Here is a 20,285-nt window from a genome sequence, read left to right on the forward strand (position 1 = left end):
CTTTATACAAGAGTCAGTGTGATGTGTTAATGCAAGTAAAGTTACGTGGACGTTTTTCTGTTATCATAGTTAATTCACACATGTTGCAATGCATGACAATTGCAGTCATTCAAAAATTGTGTAAAACTGTACCCACGAAAGAAATCTTCATTGCAAAATTACTGTACATAACGTATAATGATCTGTTGGCAATATAAGATGCTTAGTATGTTATTCAGAATTTAGACTATACTGTACGTAAAATTTATACGTATAGTTTTATTTAAAGGTCTATTACACGGTGTAAATAGGACCTTAAAAAATAGATATAGGTTACAAGTAAAGTCGTAAAAATAATATACATGTCTAGCTCTAGCAGGGTGAGGGATTAATTAATTAAATTCTAATATGTACAAAATGTTATGATAAAATATGTTTACTGAAGGACCCAGCTTCCCACCCTGGTCAGGGTGTATGTTGAACATGTGTCCTTACACCTGCTGCCCCTCTGTACTTAGCTGTAATTGGGTACCTGGGTGTTAACCTATTATTGTGGGTCTCACCCTGGGGGACCCCAGTGGAAATAAGTAACTTTGTCTGAGTTTTCTGGGTTATCCTATTTAATCTACACATATGCCTCTATATATGATAATTTATGTGCACCTGTACCTGAGTAAACTTACTTGCTTACTAAGATTAAAAGGCCTCAATGGAAATAAAGCCAACAGTCCCTGATGAGGCATTGACTTTAATGCCTTATATTAGGTGACTAAAATTGTATATAATGACCAATAATAACAATAACCATAATAAAAATAATAATAATAAGAAGAAGAAGAATAGAGACAATAATTAACCACATCTTTAGCTAGTTAGCAGAGAATTTGATTTTAAACCGACTAAATTTTGAATTCAATCCTTGATCAACGTGTATAGTACACACTTGTTATCTAGTACAGTAGGACCCCCATATCTGCAGATTCAGTTTCCACGGTTTCAGTTATCCATGGTTTACCGTCGCCAAAAATAACCCTTAATTTTGCATAATAATGGCCATAAATCACAAAAGTAGTGATGGCAGCAGTTGTTCAGAGTCAAAGAGAAGCAGTGAAATGCTTCCCATTAGTAAAAAATTACTAATTATCAACTTATTGTGTGTAATTTATCAATTAAACTTCATCACAGGTATGTAGGTAAACGAAAAACGACATATACCTAGAATATACCTGGAGAGAGTTCCAGGGGTCAATGCCCTGCAGCTTGGTCTGTGACCAAGCCACATGGGGAATCAGGGCCTGATCAGCCAGGCTGTTACTGCTGGCTGCACGCAATCCAACGTACGAGCCACAACCTGCCTGGTCAGGTACCAACTTTAGGTGCCTGTCCAGTGCCTGCTTGAAGACAGCCAGGGGTCTATGGTAATCCCCCTGATTTATGCTGGGAGGCAGTTGAACAGTCTTGGACCCCTGACACTTATTGTGTTGTCTCTTATTGTGCTAGTGGCACCCCTGCTTTTCATTGGGGGGATGTTGAATGTATAGGGTTCGCTACTATCCACTGTTTCGGGTACCCACGGTAGGTGTGGGAATGTATCCCCATGGATATGGGGGACTACTGTGTTCCCTCCGTTATACTCTCCACCCTTGCTAGTTTCAGATCAAGCATATTACACAGTTCACACACCCTACCCTATATGATCCTGGTGGGTTAAGCACTTAGTTTTGATTATAATAATAATATTACCTAGTAATAAATGAATGCTAAGAGTTTAGTTGACTGAAGTGGGCCATATCCTGAGGATGATGACCAATTATAACCTATGAAAGTATGCCACATGCTTAAGTTTTAGCTATCCTAAGTTAATCCTTCAGATAATAATCCCAAGAAAACAGTATTCTAATTTATTTTTATTATAAATGTTAATACTTGAGTTTGCAGTCATGTGGCTCCAGTCAGCTGACCTGCCACTCAGGTGAGCAAATACTTCTTTCAGTGTTTTTTCTTATGTTTATTTGATGGGAGGAGCACTAAACTCATAGCAGTCATATGGTGCATTGGGGAATGGGAGGCAGAGTTGATTCAAGGAAAAGGAGCGCAACTTTAATTCTTTGGATCAAGATTCCATCACCTGCATCAAACACCTCTTGAAAATTTTTATTTCTTTCAGTAGTTGCTGGGTGTGATAAGACTGTAAAGCCAAAACTTATAAAATTGTTCAACCATAGAGATGTCATTAGTGTACAGTGGAACCTCGGTATGCAAACAGCTCCTGACTCAAACAAAGTTCAGCACTCGACCAAACAAACACGACCTGCCAGCACTTCACTGTAAACTACAGCCTCTCCTCACTTAGCGACGTACTCGTTTACCGACGTCTCAGACTTACGATGGGCTATATAACCAGTATGCATGCCTAAATAATGTATACTAGAGCTGGTTTTCTCTATTCTGTTTATTACAATGTACAGCACACTACTGTATAAACATTTAAAAATAGTATACCATAAATGTTATAAATGGTGCAAAGGTGTCATTAAAACAATATCAAAGATAGTTGACACAAACCCACTACCATTATAGTATGTTCCTCACTTAGCGATGAATTTGTTTACTGACGTGATCTTAGGAACGGAACTCCATCATTAAGTGAGGAGAGGCTGTATTTCGTATTTCTTAGTATTTTTTGGTGTTTTTTTGTATTTGTGTAAATAAGTCACCATGGGGCCTGCGAAGGTTAGTGACAACAACCAACCAAAAAGAAAATTGGTTGCAAAGAATTTGTTCAATACTCGAATGGATCGTCACTCAAACAGACTTCTGGAATGAATTATGTTTGAGTACTGAGGTTCCACTGTACATATATTCATATGTAATTTAGGTTATGTAGTACAGTCATAAACTGCAGTACATCATGATCTGTTTCTACTGTAGATACTGTGCATCAGGTACACATTTCTATCAGATAATGTATTGTGTAGAAGAAAATAGTCTTTTTTCTTAATTGATTAAGAATTTTCTGATAATTTTTTGTTGATGTTCAGGTGGATCGTTGACCAAAATTGCCTACTACTCTACAGTCTCTCACAGGAAAGTCTTGTATAATGCAGAAAAAGATAGTGCTGCCTCAGTAAGTATTATTTTTATGAATTTTATTTGTGTTGTAACTGAAAGAAACTGTAAAGACATCAATCACTTGAACTTTTTTAAACATCAAGTGTTCAAGTAAAACACCATCTTGAGGACAACAGCCTAAAAATATTATTTCTAGAGTACATACATATGAGTCAAGAGAGCTATTAAATCAGTGATGTTAAATGTGTTTCCTTCTTCAAGCCACTACTTTGGTAGAAAATGACCAGTGTAGTAATATCCAGTTGCAAATATGTTTTTAGTATCTTGGCCATTTTTCAGCAGTTGTTCCCTTATGGTATCATTTAATCTCTCATAAATCTTGTTACAGTCTTTCTCCCAAGTCTTGGTGGGTTGTATGTATTGATTACTGTAATTTCCTTACTGTTGTTTTGGATTTCTACTACTGTTAAATTTTCAGAAGTCTTTGTTTGGGTTTTTAATTTCTGAAGCTCACTTTATTTATGTTGCCAATACAGTATTGTTACTCCATCTTCCTTTCTTACTACTGTACGTATATACGCATAAAAATTTTACAAATGTGTTTCTCTCGCTATTTACCAACCTTACTTTTTCTGGCTACTAACTATCCTGTGTTCTTTTCTTTGAGAAATTATTTGACAGGTTGGTATGGCTGAATTACAAAAAAACAAAAAAATTCCTTTTCAATTTTTGTTCTTTTCCTCACTTGTCATTTGACCTCTTAGCAGTGTATATAAATTTTACCACTGTCCATGCATATATACGAGTATGCTTGTACATGCATGTGTAGTGTGACCTAAGTGTAAGTATAAGTAGCAAGACATACCTGAAATCTTGCATGTTTATGTGACAGAAAAAAGACACCAGCAATCCTACCATCATGTAAAACAAATACAGACTTCCGTTTTATACTCACTTGGCAGTATGGTAGTACCTCCCTGGGCAGTTGCTGTCTACCATACTGCCAAGTAAGTGTAAAACGGAAGCCTGTATTTGCTCTCATTTGTTCTCCTTTTCCACTTCCTCACCACTCTTCACCTCTCTTTTACTCTTCATATACTACACCTTTCTTATATCACTCCTTCTTTGTGAAAATCTCTCATAAGCAACCTTTTTCTCTTATCACACCCTTTCCCTCATCATTCTACCAATCACTTCGCTCTCCTCCTGCACCCACTCTTCTGTAGCTACAAACTTCTGCCCGGCATTCTAACACTGCTCTCACCAGCCCACCTTTCTCCCAATAGTTGCTTATATCTTACCCTAACTTCCTCCTTTAGTTTATAAACTTTTACCTCTCTTGCTTTTGCCATTTTCCTTTTGCCCATCTACCTCTTACTCTAACTGTAGCTACAACTAAATAACCTGCATTACTAACTCTTGAATTAGACAACACACTCCACAAAACATCTACACTTATTATTGTGCCTACTACATACACAAAACACTATACTCAAATGTAAACCCTCCTCTCAAACTCCTTGATAACTATAAAAGAACACACAACCATAATACAAGACACAAATCACTCTTCGATATCCCTCGTGTCCATCTCTACCTGTTCAAAAATACTATGCACATAAAAGGCCTGAAGATCTGGAATTCATTGCCAGAACACATTAAAGAACCCCTGTCTGCAAATCAGTTTAAGGCCCTACTAAGGAACCACCTCATCACCCAAAATAAACCAGACAAACTGTACCTAATCACTACCAGTTACTCAAAAGCTACTCATATTGTGCTGATGAATGCTCAACCACTTATTCACTACTTCAAAATTAGAATGTCTAAATTTTATTGTTTTAAATAGTACTAAATTGTAATATATCATATTGTAAATTGATTTTAAATTGTTTCATTGTGATACCAAATTTCATTATTTTAAGTAGTACTAAACTGTAATACATCATATTGTAAATTGTTTTAGATTGTTCCATTGTAATATTGTAGTCTTTATAAACTAATTCAATAGTGTAATAATTCTCTACTAGACTTATCAAAGCCATGTAGCATTACCTGATAGAATATTCAATTCTCTTGTACTCACTGTAATTCATCTAATGATCATATGAACTATTATTGCCTTCCTAATCTTAAGTTAATCTTTAAGTTTGACCAAAATACTCTGCATACAAAGGGGCTTTTGGCATGTACACTCAACTATTATATTCCTCTGTACAACCATGTATCTTGTCAAAATAAACATCTCTTAATCTGTTGCCCCTCTGTAAACATGCACAGCCTGAAGTCTACCCATCAACCTTTTATCCACCAATACATTATCTAACAAACTACTTTCATTATGTGCTATATCATATTTATCCTTTTGTTTTTTAAATATGTATTACTTGTTAACAAACCTCTTTCTATACATAATTCAATTAAAGGTCTCCCATTTTCATTTACCCCTGGCACCCCAAGCTTACTTACTACTCCCTCCACAATAGTGTTACCCACTTTAGCATTTAGGTCCCCCACCACAAGTACTCTCACACTAAGTTCAAACTCCCCACACACTCACTCAACATCTTCCAAAATCTCTCTCTCTTCTCTACACTTCTCTCTTCTCCAGGTGCTTAACCCTTAAACAGTCCAAACGTATATATACGTTCACCCACGCAGCGCCCCGAATATTTTGAGAAAAAAAATCGTTTTTGTTATAGGAAAAAAGAGCATGTAGTACCCAGGCATCCCCAATTTTTTTCATATGGAGCACACTGAGTGCGCACACCCATTCTCTCATGTCTAGGCGACTCAGGCCTATCGTACCAATGTTGAATGAATGGCAAATGAAACGTATATATACGTTTGGACTGTTTAAGGGTTAAACATTTACTAAAAAACACCCGGCACACTTTTGTATCATCATTTGCAAATGACACTAAAATAAGCATGAAAGTCACTACGGTAGAGGACACTGAAAAATTACTGGAAGACATAAGCAGGGTTTTCCAGTGGGCAGTGGAGAACAACATGACGTTTAGTGGTGATAGGTTCCAGCTGATGTCACCGTGGTTGTTTAATATATTTATAGATGGGGTTGTAAGAGAAGTAAATGCGAGGGTCTTGGCAAGAGGCGTGGAGTTAAAAGATAAAGAATCACACATAAAGTGGGAGTTGTCACAGTTGCTCTTTGCTGATGACACTGTGCTCTTGGGAGATTCTGAAGAGAAGTTGCAGAGATTGGTGGATGAATTTGGTAGGGTGTGCAAAAGAAGAAAATTGAAAGTGAATACAGGAAAGAGTAAGGTTATGAGGATAACAAAAAGATTAGGTGATGAAAGATTGGATATCAGATTGGAGGGAGAGAGTATGGAGGAGGTGAATGTATTCAGATATTTGGGAGTGGACGTGTCAGCAGATGGGTCTATGAAAGATGAGGTGAATCATAGAATTGATGAGGGGAAAAGGGTGAGTGGTGCACTTAGGAGTCTGTGGAGACAAAGAACTTTGTCCTTGGAGGCAAAGAGGGGAATGTATGAGAGTATAGTTTTACCAACGCTCTTATATGGGTGTGAAGCATGGGTGATGAATGTTGCAGCGAGGAGAAGGCTGGAGGCAGTGGAGATGTCATGTCTGAGAGCAATGTGTGGTGTGAATATAATGCAGAGAATTCGTAGTTTGGAAGTTAGGAGGAGGTGCGGGATTACCAAAACTGTTGTCCAGAGGGCTGAGGAAGGGTTGTTGAGGTGGTTCGGACATGTGGAGAGAATGGAGCGAAACAGAATAACTTCAAGAGTGTATCAGTCTGTAGTGGAAGGAAGGCGGGGTAGGGGTCGGCCTAGGAAAGGTTGGAGGGAGGGGGTAAAGGAGGTTTTGTGTGCGAGGGGCTTGGACTTCCAGCAGGCATGCGTGAGCGTGTTTGATAGGAGTGAATGGAGACAAATGGTTTTTAATACTTGACGTGCTGTTGGAGTGTGAGCAAAGTAACATTTATGAAGGGGTTCAGGGAAACCGGCAGGCCGGACTTGAGTCCTGGAGATGGGAAGTACAGTGCCTGCACTCTGAAGGAGGGGTGTTAATGTTGCAGTTTAAAAACTGTAGTGTAAAGCACCCTTCTGGCAAGACAGTGATGGAGTGAATGATGGTGAGAGTTTTTCTTTTTCGGGCCACCCTGCCTTGGTGGGAATCGGCCAGTGTGATAATAAAATAATAAAATAGGTTCCAGCTGCTTAGGTATGGAAAGAATGAAGAACTCAAAAGGTACTCTATATACAAAACTCAAGAGGGTCACCAAATAGAACGTAAGGAACATGTAAAAGACCTGGGAGTAATTATGTCAGCTGACCTTTCTTTTATAGACCGTAACAAGACACAGATCATGACAGCCAGGAAGATGACAGGGTAGGTATTGAGAACTTTCAAAACAAAGGAAATAATGCCGATGATGACACTCTTCAAATCACTAGTGCTCCTTCACTTAGAATATTGCTCAGTGCTGACGGCCCTGTTCAAAGCAGGAGAAATATCGGAGCTGGAACAAATACAAAGATCGTTTATGGCTCACATTGAGCCATTAAGGCACCTAAACTACTGGGAATGCCTTGAAGTCTTGAACATGTACTCATTGGAATGGAGGAGAAGGAGATACATGATAATATATACAGTAGACCACCGTTTAACACGGTAGTTATGTTCCTGAAAACACTGTGTTAGGCAAAACCAACTGAGGAACTTATGGGAAAAATAGGGTTAGGTTCCTGGGGGCCCCCAAAAAGCCAAACAACTTTTTTTAGACTAATAGATCTTACAAAAATAAAAGTGAATATATAATTGTAGTGCATTATCGTGATATGTTACTGCTTAAGACTACAAATGCAATAGAAATAATAGTATTTCTTACCTTAAATTGTGGGTAATGGTGTTTGTGGATGATTGTAAAGAGAGTAGATAGGGATGGTGTGGCCCTACTGGGCTGAGGTGGATGGTTGTTGGTTGTCGGCATAAGTGGATGGTAGAGGTTCTGGTACTGAAGTCGCTGGTTGTATTGGAGTGTGCATAAATTCTGTAATGGATCTCTGGTCTCTTTTACCCTGCAGTACATTATACAGCTGACGGTAAGGCATCATCAGCTGGTCTACACCCCATTTCAAAGCACTGCTTCTAGATTTGTCAGGGTCCTCTTCAGTGAAAAGTCTGCTACTTTACCAATAATATGGAACTGCTCATGTAACTGCTGTAATGTTAGCTGTTTTTCTTCAGATTCTCCTTCATCTTGTGTTATGTGGTTCATTTGTATATGTTCAACTGACACATTACCACAAAGGAGCAAGGTGAAGCAATCCTTTGCTGTGTTGTAGCCTCGTGCTACAACCTGATATAAGTTCTTGTTGGCATTTTCTTCCCAAAAACACTTGTCTCATAAGCATTAAACACTTGATGAGGCTTATAGCCACCCTCAGAAATAATTTCCTGCAATTCAGTAGGGCAATTACTTGCTGCTGTATGATCAGCAGAAGCACTTTCACCAGAAAACTTAATATTATGTAATTTATTATACAACTTAAAGTTGTAGAACCATCCTGTGCTAAACACACACTCTTTTTCAGGCCTTCCTTATCACACATTGCTTTAAACAGTTGTAAGGCCTTTTCCCTAATAAAAATTGAAATTAAATGGTGCACCTTTCTTTGTCTTTTGTTCGATCCACTCAAGCAACAAGTTTTCAGTTTTATTTACTTGCTGTGATCTGTGTGTCATTCTTTTCATGAGGTGACAGTTGGGTTATTCATTACACAAGCTGGTATATTCACCTCGTTCTTTTTAATTGTACAAACCGACACTTCATTAAGGCCATAGGGCCTCACTGTATCCACCACACGCGAGCCACTCTTAACCCTTAAACGGTCCAAACATATATATACGTTCTCTCACGTAGCGCCCGAAACGTATATACAGTGGACCCCCGCTTAATGATCACCTCCCAATGCGACCAATTATGTAAGTGTATTTATGTAAGTGCGTTTGTACGTGTATGTTTGGGGGTCTGAAATGGACTAATCTACTTCACAATATTCCTTATGGGAACAAATTCGGTCAGTACTGGCACCTGAACATACTTCTGGAATGAAAAAATATCGTTAACCGGGGGTCCACTGTATACGTTTCATTTGTCATTCATTCAACACTGGCACAATAGGCCTGAGTCGCCTTGACATGAGAGAATGGGTGTGCACACTCGTTGTGTGCCATATGAAAAAAATTGGGGATGCCTGGGTACCACATGCTATTTTCCCTATAAAAAAAAAAACATTTTTTTTTTCTCAAAATATTCGGGGCGCTGCGCAGGTGAACGTATATATACATTTGGACCATTTAAGGGTTAAGCTTGTCTAATATATCTATTTTCTTCATAACTCCTAGATTTAAATGCTTAACCCCTTCAGGGTCCAAGGCCCAAATCTGAAGTGGTGCCGCAGTGTCCCAAGAATTTTCAAAAAAAAAATTTGTTATTTTTTCTTATGAAATGGTAGAGAATCTTTTTGTGAAGGTAATAAAACAAAAAGTACGAAATTTGATGGAAAATTGACGAAATTATGCTCTCGCGAATTTTGATGTGTCAGCGATATTTACGAATCGGCGATTTTGCCGATTTTGACTCCCATTTTAGGCCAATTACATTATTCCAGTCAACCAAATTCTTAGCTATTTCACTAGTATTACTTCTATTCTATCGATTGAGCACAAGAAAACGCCAAGTCAACTGTTTCAACTACAAAATAAAGTGATCGGAAATTGTTAATTTGGCCAATTTAACACAAAGTTCAAAATATTCCAATTTCAAAATAGGGTCCAGAATAAACAATGTAGGTATTCCTGGAACTAAACTAACATTTCCTCTGTTCATTAGTTACATTTTGAGGCTTTACAAATAAATTCCATTTTGATTTTTTATTCATATAATGAATTTTTATTCACACCAAAAAACAGAAGATTTACTGTTATGCAATACTGTAATAATTGTATAAATATCATCACCATATTTGTGAATGTATATTAGACCCACCAGCTGGCATGTATTAGACGTGGGAGGTCGTTTGTTTACTCTTGAATATTGGCAAAAATTTAACATTTCCGCTACTTTGAGCTCAGTTTCAAGCCATTTCCAGTGCTAAAACCAATCAAAATCATCTCTATTTCTGTAATATGTCTTCCATTCTTTCAAATGAGACCAAGAAATCACAAATACAACTATAAAAAACATACAAAAAAACACTGCAAAGTCGCCCTTTTAATTGAAAAATAATGATTTCAGTTTTTTTTCTCTCATTATACACAGTGTGCTGCAGGATCTGTTTTATGTGGTGCACACATACCACATAGATGTATTCTCTCATATCTAGGCCCAAATGTACCACTCACAGTTTATCAGAGTGAGCTGAGCTCATGACGTAGATCTACGGTTTGGACCCTGAACGTAAAGCCGTAGATCTACGGGACGGACCCTGAAAGGGTTAAACCTTTTCTTGCCACTTGCAGCAACTCTTGTATGCCTACTGGGTCCCATGATTGCTTGGCAGATTTAAGATAGGGCAATTAAAATAGTGTATGTATCTAAAACACAGCAAGCTCCTTCCTAACACAGATTCGTCCAACACACGTATGAACCGGGCTGGGAGGGTGGTGGGGGTGGCAGGGGATGGCGGAGGGTGTTGGGGATGGCAGGGGATGGTGGTAGGTGATGTAACCCACAGCCCATCCCGCCCCACGGGCGACCGCGCGCTCAAAAGTTTTTCCCCTCCTGCAACCATGTTAAATTAATTTTATGAAGTGTTAAACAAAAATATGCAGCAATTCTTCAATCATGCTATAACCAAAACATGCCAGACAAAACTGTGTTAAACGACGGTCTACTGTACCGGGAAAGTATACTTGAGGGCCTGGTCCCAAAACTGCACACTGCCATAACAACATACAGTGGACCCCCACATAACGATCACCTCCGAATGCGACCAATTATGTAAGTGTATTTATGTAAGTGCGTTTGTACGTGTATGTTTTGGGGTCTGAAATGGACTAATCTACTTCACAATATTCCTTATGGGAACAAATTCGGTCAGTACTGGCACCTGAACATACTTCTGGATTGAAAAAATATCATTAACTAAGGGTCCACTGTACTGGAGTGAGAGACATGGGAGGAAGTCTAAAATAAACCCAGTTAGGAGCAGGGGTGTGGTGGGTACAAAGGAATACTGTATCAACATCCAGGGTCCCAGACTATTCAACATCTTACCAGAAGATATCAGAAACATGGCTAGAACAAGTACAGAAGCCTTCAAGAGGAAACTGGATAAGTATCTTTACCATGTGCCAGATCAACCAGGCTGTGATGGATATGTGGGGCAGCAGGCCTCCAGCAGCAGCAGCAGCCTGGTTGACCAGGCAAGCACCAGACAAGCCTGGCCCATGGCTGGGGTCAGAGTAGAGAAACTCTCGAAGCTCTTCAAAGGTATATCAAAGGTATATATAACCCACTTTTCACATCCAACCCTTATTTACTCGACATAATCCTTGAATTTATACATTTATATTTCTTCTTTTCCTGCCATAATTGATCCTTCAGCATTATATTGCTACCCCTTCCTTATCTCTAACTCTGTTAGAAACCCATGACCTAATCTCATTTATTTCTCCCCACTGAAACTCTCCTACCCCCTTCAGCTTTCTTTCACTCAGAGCCAGGACATCCAGCTTCTCTTCATTCATAACATTCACAATCATCTCTTATCCACACTACATCCACACACATTCAAACATCCCAACTTAAAGATTTTCTTCATTTTATTTTTAGTAAGTGATATGGGAAAAGGGGTTACTAACCTATTGCTCCTGGCATTTGACTTGACTTTTACAACATACATGGCTTATGGAGGAAAGATTCTTATTCCACTTTTCCCATGAATATGAAAGGAAAATAATAAGAGCAAGAACTATTAAAAAAAATCAGAAAACTCAGACGAGTGTGTATATATATACAGTTTGGAGGGATATGTTGTGTATCTCTATACGTATATGCTTCTAAACTGTTGTATTCTGAGCACCTCTGCAAAAGCAGTGATAATGTGTGAGTGTGGTGAAAGTGTTGAATGATGATGAAAGTATTTTCTTTTTGGGGATTTTCTTTCTTTTTTTTTTGGGTCACCCTGCCTCGGTGGGAGACGACCGACTTGTTGAAAAAAAAAAAACATGTATGTATAGTGTGACCAAAGTGTAAGTAAGAGTAACAAGATATACTTGATATCTTGTGGTTCTGAGACAAAAAAAGACACCAGCACTCCTACCATCATGTAAAACAAATACAGGTTTCTGTCTTACACTCATTTGGCAGGACAGTAGTATGTACTTCCCTGTTGCTGTCTACTAACCTACTACTATATATGTACATTAGAAATTGTTTCATGGAAATACATTAACTAGGCAAAATTTGCTGAAGTATTTGTTTGAATTTATTAAAGTTTAATTTTTTTAATGTACTGGCAAGTTATTTTACCTTTTTGGCTCTTATCTGAATCAAGTTTCTATAGAGGTTCAAGCAAACACTGTCAATATCAGAGATATACTGTATTTGTTTCAAGTGTGATTACCTGTGTGTTCTGTTCAGTTTTCCAGGAAAAGTCTTGGGTCCAGCATCAGCATTACTGTATAGCATTTTGCAGATTTGGAGTGGACAGTAGTGTGTACAGTATAGCATTTATATTCAGGTTTAGGAATTTAAATAAGGTCAGTGTGTTGTCTGAAATTTCAATTTGTGATTGTTCCAAAAGCTTCCTTATATTGTATAATAATTCATTTTATGTGGACAGCTGATGTAGAACCTTAAGCACAGATTCCATAGGGAAGGTTCAGGTGAATGAGAGAGAGGTAATTTTGTTAGTATAGATTAATGGGACATAATAACAAATGTTGGAGAGTATACTAGCTCTGAGAAATCCTAGAACTTGCTCTCATCCTGTTTCTCTACTTCAGATTCATTAATTTTTATATCTAATTGCAGACATAATTTATCCCCAAAACTGACGTAAAAAGTTTTTTCTGTATTAACCCTTTCAGGGTCGAGAGGCCCTCTCCTAAACTTGTTCTCAGGGTCGAAAATTTTTTGTAAAAAAAAAATTATTTTTTGTTATGAAATGATAGAGAATCTTTTCCTGATCATAATGACACCAAAAGTATGAAATTTGATGGAAAACTTATGGAATTATGCTCTCGCGAAGTTAGTGGTCTCAATGATGTTTAAGCATCGGCGATTTCACCCACTTTGAGCCCTATTTTCGGCCAATTTCAGTGTACTAGTTGACAAAAATCATATCTATTTTGCTAGAACTTCATTTTTTCTATCGAATGTGTACAAGAAACCACCCATTTACCGATTTCAAGTATCCAATAAAGTGGTCAGAAATTGATAATTTTGCCAATTTCACACAAATTTCAGAAGATGCCAATTTCCAAATAGGGCCCAGAATAAGCAAGACAGACATTCCTGGCACTAAAATAACATTTTCTCTGTTCATTAGTCACATCCCCAGGCCCCCTCTTACATCTCTTTTGCTTTCCATTTTGAATTTTTATTCTCACATAAAATAGAAGATTTACTGTTATGCAGACTACTGCATTAGTGTAGAAATGGTGTAGAAATGGTATAAATAATATCAGTGCACTTGTGAAAGAATATTAGACTCGCCAGTTGACATGTATTGGATGCTTGGCATGATTCGTTTACTTTTGAAATTTGGTAAAAATCAAACATTTCTGCTACTTTGTGCTCAATTTCAAGGTACTTTTCATTATGAAACCAATCAAAATCATCTCAATTTCTGTAATATGTCTTCCGTTCTTTAAAATGAGACCAGGAAAACTAGAATACAACCATAAATACCATACGAAAATACACTGCAAAGTCGCTGTTTTAAACCAAAAACACGGTCGTAGTTTTTTTTCTCATTATGCACTGTGTGCTGCAGGTTTTTTTTTATACTTTGCACACTGACCACATAGACCCACTCTTTCATATGTAGGCCTACCAGCTTTCTCTCCCTAGATATGAAGGCGCTAGAATTTAGGTGTTCTAGTACGTCAATAACCCTGGTGAGTAAGCCATACTAGTACATCAGAAACCCTGAGTTTATTTGTTATCATTCAGTTGCAGACCTTTTTTTTTTAGTTTATCATTAACTATAGTGTTTAAAGATGAGGTCAGATTAGGGTAAGATATAGGTCATGTCCTCAGCAAAGAGCTGAAGATGTGTGGTATTTGGTCAGTAATTAGAATATGTTGCATATAATTTAGTCTTGCTTAACCTCTGTGATTGTTGTTGTCAATGTCCTGTTTTTTTTTTTTTTCATCTTTTCCTCTTCTGTTTCTTGAATGCTGAAATTCTCAAATGTGATTTTTTTTTTTTTGTCTCTTTCTGAGTTTGATTTAATTTCTTTTTCAGCAAAGCTGAAAATAATCAGTCTTTCCTTTACTAAATTTGTCTATCAGCCCTTCCTGTCTTACCTGTTTTTTTTCCAGTTTGGTTATTTTGTCCGTCAATCTGCTCATTTTCTCTTTGATGTTGTTTTCTCTTTGTTGTTGTATTTTACATTAAAATTTACATAGCTTCCTTAACTCGGGAATCTTTTTAAACTAATATTTCTTATACATTTTAAGGAGACATATTCTGTATTACTCTATTTCTTTCACCATAACATGTAGAAATTGTTCTTTCTTTAAGCAGGAGAAGATGCATGCATCCATCTTGGTGTACTGTACTGTTGTACATTTGATTGTGCTGTGTTGGTATTTCAACAATGTGCAACACTAGAAAATAACATGAAGAACTGCTGAAGTTCTCTGCAGAGTGACTCAAGAGGGCATTAATAAGTGTAGAACAATACATTAGGATATATTGACAGTAGTTACATGGTGTTTTTCATCAATTTAAAGAATGTAATGTGAGTGAACTGAGCAAGAATAAGTATGCAAGAAGATTGAGTGTATTTTGACAGTGATACTGCGAGTGATGGTGAAAATGTTTCTTTTTCAGGTCACCTTCCTTAGTGGGAGAGGGCCAGCATGTTTAAAAAAAAAGTCATAGAAATTTAAATGTCAGAAAAATTTTGAAATTAAGCCTTGTTATATGTAAAATTAATTGAATTGTATGAAAGAGGCTTTGCCATGTATTTTTATAACATTGATTTAATAGAATGATAAGTTATTGTTACAAGGAGTCATTTATAGCTGCTTTTCCTCCTCAGGTTGATGGTAAGGATTACCAGTATGAGAGCTCAGAGACAGAACGGTTGCACTTTGTCAAATTTGAAACAAAGTATATTGAACACTGCTTAGATTTTATACGAAACCACCTGGTCTTCAGTAAGGAATCTATGGCAGGAAAGAGTATAAAAGCAACTGGTGGTGGAGCTTATAAGTATGCAGAGTTGATTCAACAAAAACTAGGACTAACGTAAGTCTATTTTTGGAAAAATGTGGCAGAATGTGTATAAAGTTAAACTGACCTAATATTGTTTAATAATGCAGTATTTTCTATTTTCCATATGTATTTCTGGCATTTTTAAATAACATGAATATTCCTTTTCATTAGGGTGGAAAAGGAAGATGAGATTGGCAGCCTAATTAAGGGATGCAACTTTTTGCTGCGAAACATTCCTGATGAGCAATTCTCATACAGCAGACACGAAGACCCAGAATACCGCTTTATTAACACTGAACCTCATATTTTCCCATATCTTTTGGTCAATATTGGTTCTGGTGTTAGCATTATGAAAGTAAGGAGACTAGTTATATTTTTGCTTTTGTACCAAAGAACCAGGGTTAGATTAACAAATGCTTGAATGGATATATTAGGTAAATATTTTTGAACATGTAATACCAACACTAATATTTCAATTAAGATACTTCAAAAGAATATGATTATAAACTTATGTATTGTTTTGCCTAATTATCTTGATTTAAGTTTGTTTTGCTTGTGGTTTCAACTGTATCAACTTCTCGCACAGTTAATGCAGGGGCTCCCTGAATAATGAACATTTACCTTACAAACCTTGGCAATGTAAGGATTGTCTTTTCATTACAGGTTGAAGCAGATGATAAATATGATCGAATTGGTGGTACCAGTATGGGTGGTGGAACATTTTGGGGACTTGGGTCACTGTTGACCAAGGCAAAAGGATTTGATGAGCTTCTGCAGCTGGCCAGTGAAGGAGACCATCGCAATGTTGACCTTCTTGTCAAGGATATATATGGTGAGCATCAGGGAGTGGTCAGATTGAGACAAACATAATGAATGTCTGAGGTACATAGAAACTAACATTGCTTCAGTCTTTCTTTTAGTCATTACATATTTAAGGAAACTTTTGAAGATGTGTATACAGTATACTACAGTATGCACTGCTTTTTTTTTTTGTAAACATCTTGAGAGATATCTTCTGTCTTCTTTGAACAAACCGGCCATATCCCACCAAAGCATGGTGGCCCAAAAAGAAAAACAAATGTTTATATTTTTAACTTTAGTAATGTATACAGGAGAAGGGGTTACTAGCCCCTTGTTCCCGGCATGTTAGTTGCCTCTTATGACAAGCATGTCTTACAAAGGAAGAATTCTTTTCCACTTCCTCATAGAGACAAAAGGAAATAAACAGGAACAAGAACTAGCAAGAAAATAGAAGAAAACCCAGAGGGGTGTGCATGTACAGTATATGCTTGTACATGCATGTATAGTGTGACCTAAGTGTAAGTAGAAGTAGCAGGATGTACCTGAAATCTCATATGTTTATGAGACAGAAAAAATACACCAGCATTCCTACCATCATGTAAAACAATTACAGGCTTCCGTTTTACACACACTTGGCAGGACGGTAGTACCTGCCTGAGCGGTTGCTGTCTACCAGCCTACTATCTAATTTGAGAGAGATGTAGGAATAAATTTAATGTGTAAAAACATTTATAACAAAGAGATTTGTTAAGTAAATTAATTAAGTAAAATATTTATGTATTTTCTCCATGAGGAAGTGGAACAGAATTCTTCCTCCGTAAGCCATGCGTGTTGTAAGAGGCGACTAAAATGCCAGGAGCAAGGGGCTAGGGGCTAGTAACCCCTTCTCCTGTATAAATTACTAAATTTGAAAAGAGAAACTTTTGTTTTTCTTTTTGGGCCACCCTGCCTTGGTGGGATACGGCCGGTTTGTTGAAAGAAAGATTTATGTATTTATTTAAAAATGCAGTACTGTATTAGAATGTGGGGCAGAAATTTGTGGCTATAGGAGGGTGGGGGCAGGAGGAAAGAGGATTAGTGGAATGATGAAGTAAAGGGTGTGATAAAAGAAAAAAAGATAGCTTATTAGAGGTTTTTACAAAACAGAAGTGATATAAGAAGGGCAGAGTATATGGAGAGTAAAAGAAAGGTGAAGAAAGTGGTGAGAGAGTGTAAAAGGAGAGCAAATGATAAAGTGGGAGAGGCACTGTCAAGAAATTTTGCCGAGATTAGGAAAAATTTTTGGAGTGAAATAAGTTAAAAAAGCCTATGGAACAAATGGATTTGTCAGTTAAAAACAGTGCAGGGGAGTTAGTAGACAGGGAGCTGGAGGTATTGGGTAGATGGTGGGAATATTTTAAGGAACTTTTAAATGTCGATGAAGAAAGGGAGGCAGTAATTTCATGCACTGGCCAGGAGGGCATAACATCTTTTAGGAGTGAAGAAAAGCAGGATGTGAGTGTGGGGGAGGTGCATGAGGCATTACATAGAATGAAAGGGGATAAAGCAGCTGGAACTGATGGGATCAAGACAGAAATGTTAAAAGCAGGGGGGGATATAGTGTTGGAGTGGTTGATATTTTTGTTTAATAAATGTATGAAAGAGGGGAAGGTACCTAGGGATTGGCAGAGTGTGTGTATAGTTCTTTTATATAAAGGGAAGGGGGACAAAAGAGATTGTAAAAATTATAGGGGAATAAATTTACTGGGTATACAGTGGAACCCCAAATATCAGCCACTGCATTTATCGGCCGAATCGTGTTTAGGCCGGTTTTTGGGCCGAAATTTTGCTCCGTATTTTGGCCAGTGCCTTGCAAATCGGCCATATTAGACGCATCAGCCCGCCTCCTGCCGGGACACCGAGCATAGGTGAGTCAGTCTCCCTGTGTCTCTTGGAGAATGAGCATATACTCTGCGCATTCATCCAAACATTTCCTTAAAATCCATTAGTTTTTGTGCTTGTTTATTAAGTACAATGTGAAATAAGCCACCGTGGGCCCAAAGAAAGTTTCTAGTGCCAGCCCTTTGGTAAAGAAAGCTAGAAACACAATAGACTTGAAGAAAGAAATTGTAGAAAAATACGAGAGTGGTGTGCGTGTGCTCCAGCTTGCCAGGATGTATGGCAAAAACAAATCAACAGTCACTTGTATCCTGGCAAAGAAAGAACAAATCAAGGAAGCTGAATTGGTGAAAGGGGTAAATCTTCTTCTTCTTTCAACATACCAGCCGTATCCCACCGAGGCGGGGTGGCCCAAAAGAAAAAACTAAGGTTTCTCCTTTTAAATTTAGTAATATATACAGGAGAAGGGGTTACTAGCCCCTTGCTCCCGGCATTTTAGTCGCCTCTTACGACACTCATGGCTTACAAAGGAAGAATTCTGTTCCACTCCCCCATGGAGATAAGAGAAAATAAACAAGAACAAGAGCTGGAAAGAAAATAGAAGAAAACCCAGAGGGGTGTGTATATATATGCTTGTACACGTATGTGTAGTGTGACCTAAGTGTAAGAAGAAGTAGCAAGACGTACCTGTAATCTTGCATATTTATGAGACAGACAAAAGACACCAGCAATCCTACCATCATGTAAAACAATTACAGGCTTTCGTTTTACACTCACTTGGCAGGATGGTAGTACCTCCCTGGGCGGTTGCTGTCTACCAACCTACTACCTACAAAAGGGGTAAATATCTTAATGAAAAAGAGATTACAAATAATGGAAGATGTGGAGAGAGGCAGGGAGTGTAGCAGGCAGGCAGGGAGTGTAGCAGGCAGGCAGGGAGTGTAGCAGGCAGGCAGAGTGTAGCAGGCATGCAGGGAGTGTAGCAGGCATGCAGGGAGTGTAGCAGGCATGCAGGGAGTGTAGCAGTCAGGGAGGGAAGTAACCCCAGAGAGGGCTTTGATACCTAAAGTCCTTATGGAGGGGGATTCCTCTTCCAGACAATAATCAGTCCTCCCTCCTCCTCCCTGTCTTCCATAAGCCAACAAGAGTCTTCAATAAAGGTATGTAATGGTGATTTAAATGTTCATTTATTTTATTTAGTTTTCATTGTTTTGTGTATGTAAAACTATAATTAATCTTTAAAAAAAATGTATTTTTTTAATATTTTTGGGTGTCTGGAACGGATTAATTGTATATACATTAATTCTTATGGGAAATATTGTTTCGAATTTAGGCCTTTTCAAATTTAGGCCGACCTTCTGGAACGGATTATGGCCAGTATTTGGGGTTCCACTGTACCAGGTAAAGTGTACAGTAGGGTTATTATTGAAAGAATTAGAGATAAGACAGAGCAGGATTGCAGATGAGCAAGGAGGCTTTAGAGTGGGTAGGGGATGTGTAGATCAAGTGTTTAAATTGAAACATAAGCATATATGTGAACAGTACAGGTCTCCCTCAACATTCGCGTTTTCAACTTTCGCGGGCTTTACACATTCACGAATTCCCAACCACCAAATTCCCAACTGCCAAATTCCCAGCCACCAAATCATATTTAAGTTTCCCGCCACCCGCGAGTCCCTACTACCCTTCCTCCGACCCCAACAACTGGCAGCCAACCCTCCCACCACTCAGTGTAGTGTTTTGTTTGTTCATTATTTGCTATTAAACTACAGTATAAATAATGTCAACCCATTCATGACTGAATATTGGAATGGCTATTCGGACAGGTATTGGACGGTGACATCATATGTTTACTCTTAAACATGGCAAAGAATCAAACATTTCTGCTACTGCTAATGATAATAATAATAATAATAATAATACAATAGAATTGAAGGAAATTGTTCAAAAATGCGAGGGTTGAAGCAGTGGTGGAAGAAGTGGTTGACGCATCGTCAGTCAGTGTGGCTTTGTTTATGCTAGAGTGAGCATTAGTCTCTGTGCTCTTCCAAACATTTCACAATAATTCATTGTGTTTGGTGCTTGTAGATTGAGTGCGACTGG

At 37.9% G+C, this 20,285-nt stretch overlaps 1 protein-coding gene across 2 annotated transcripts in view; it reads left to right on the forward strand.

Moving 5' to 3' along the window:
* The window catches only part of LOC128690971 (4'-phosphopantetheine phosphatase), a 91,494-nt gene that overhangs the window by 373 nt on the left and 70,836 nt on the right, over window positions 1-20,285 (forward strand). For both annotated transcript variants that reach the window (XM_053779787.2, XM_053779788.2), the window contains exons 2-5: window positions 3,021-3,106; window positions 15,328-15,536; window positions 15,675-15,858; window positions 16,167-16,335. In XM_053779787.2, the coding sequence (XP_053635762.2) occupies window positions 3,021-3,106; window positions 15,328-15,536; window positions 15,675-15,858; window positions 16,167-16,335 (648 nt within the window). The remainder of the gene's footprint in view (window positions 1-3,020; window positions 3,107-15,327; window positions 15,537-15,674; window positions 15,859-16,166; window positions 16,336-20,285) is intronic.

The sequence above is a fragment of the Cherax quadricarinatus genome, chromosome 24 (assembly GCF_038502225.1).
Source record: "Cherax quadricarinatus isolate ZL_2023a chromosome 24, ASM3850222v1, whole genome shotgun sequence".
Taxonomy (NCBI): domain Eukaryota; kingdom Metazoa; phylum Arthropoda; class Malacostraca; order Decapoda; family Parastacidae; genus Cherax; species Cherax quadricarinatus.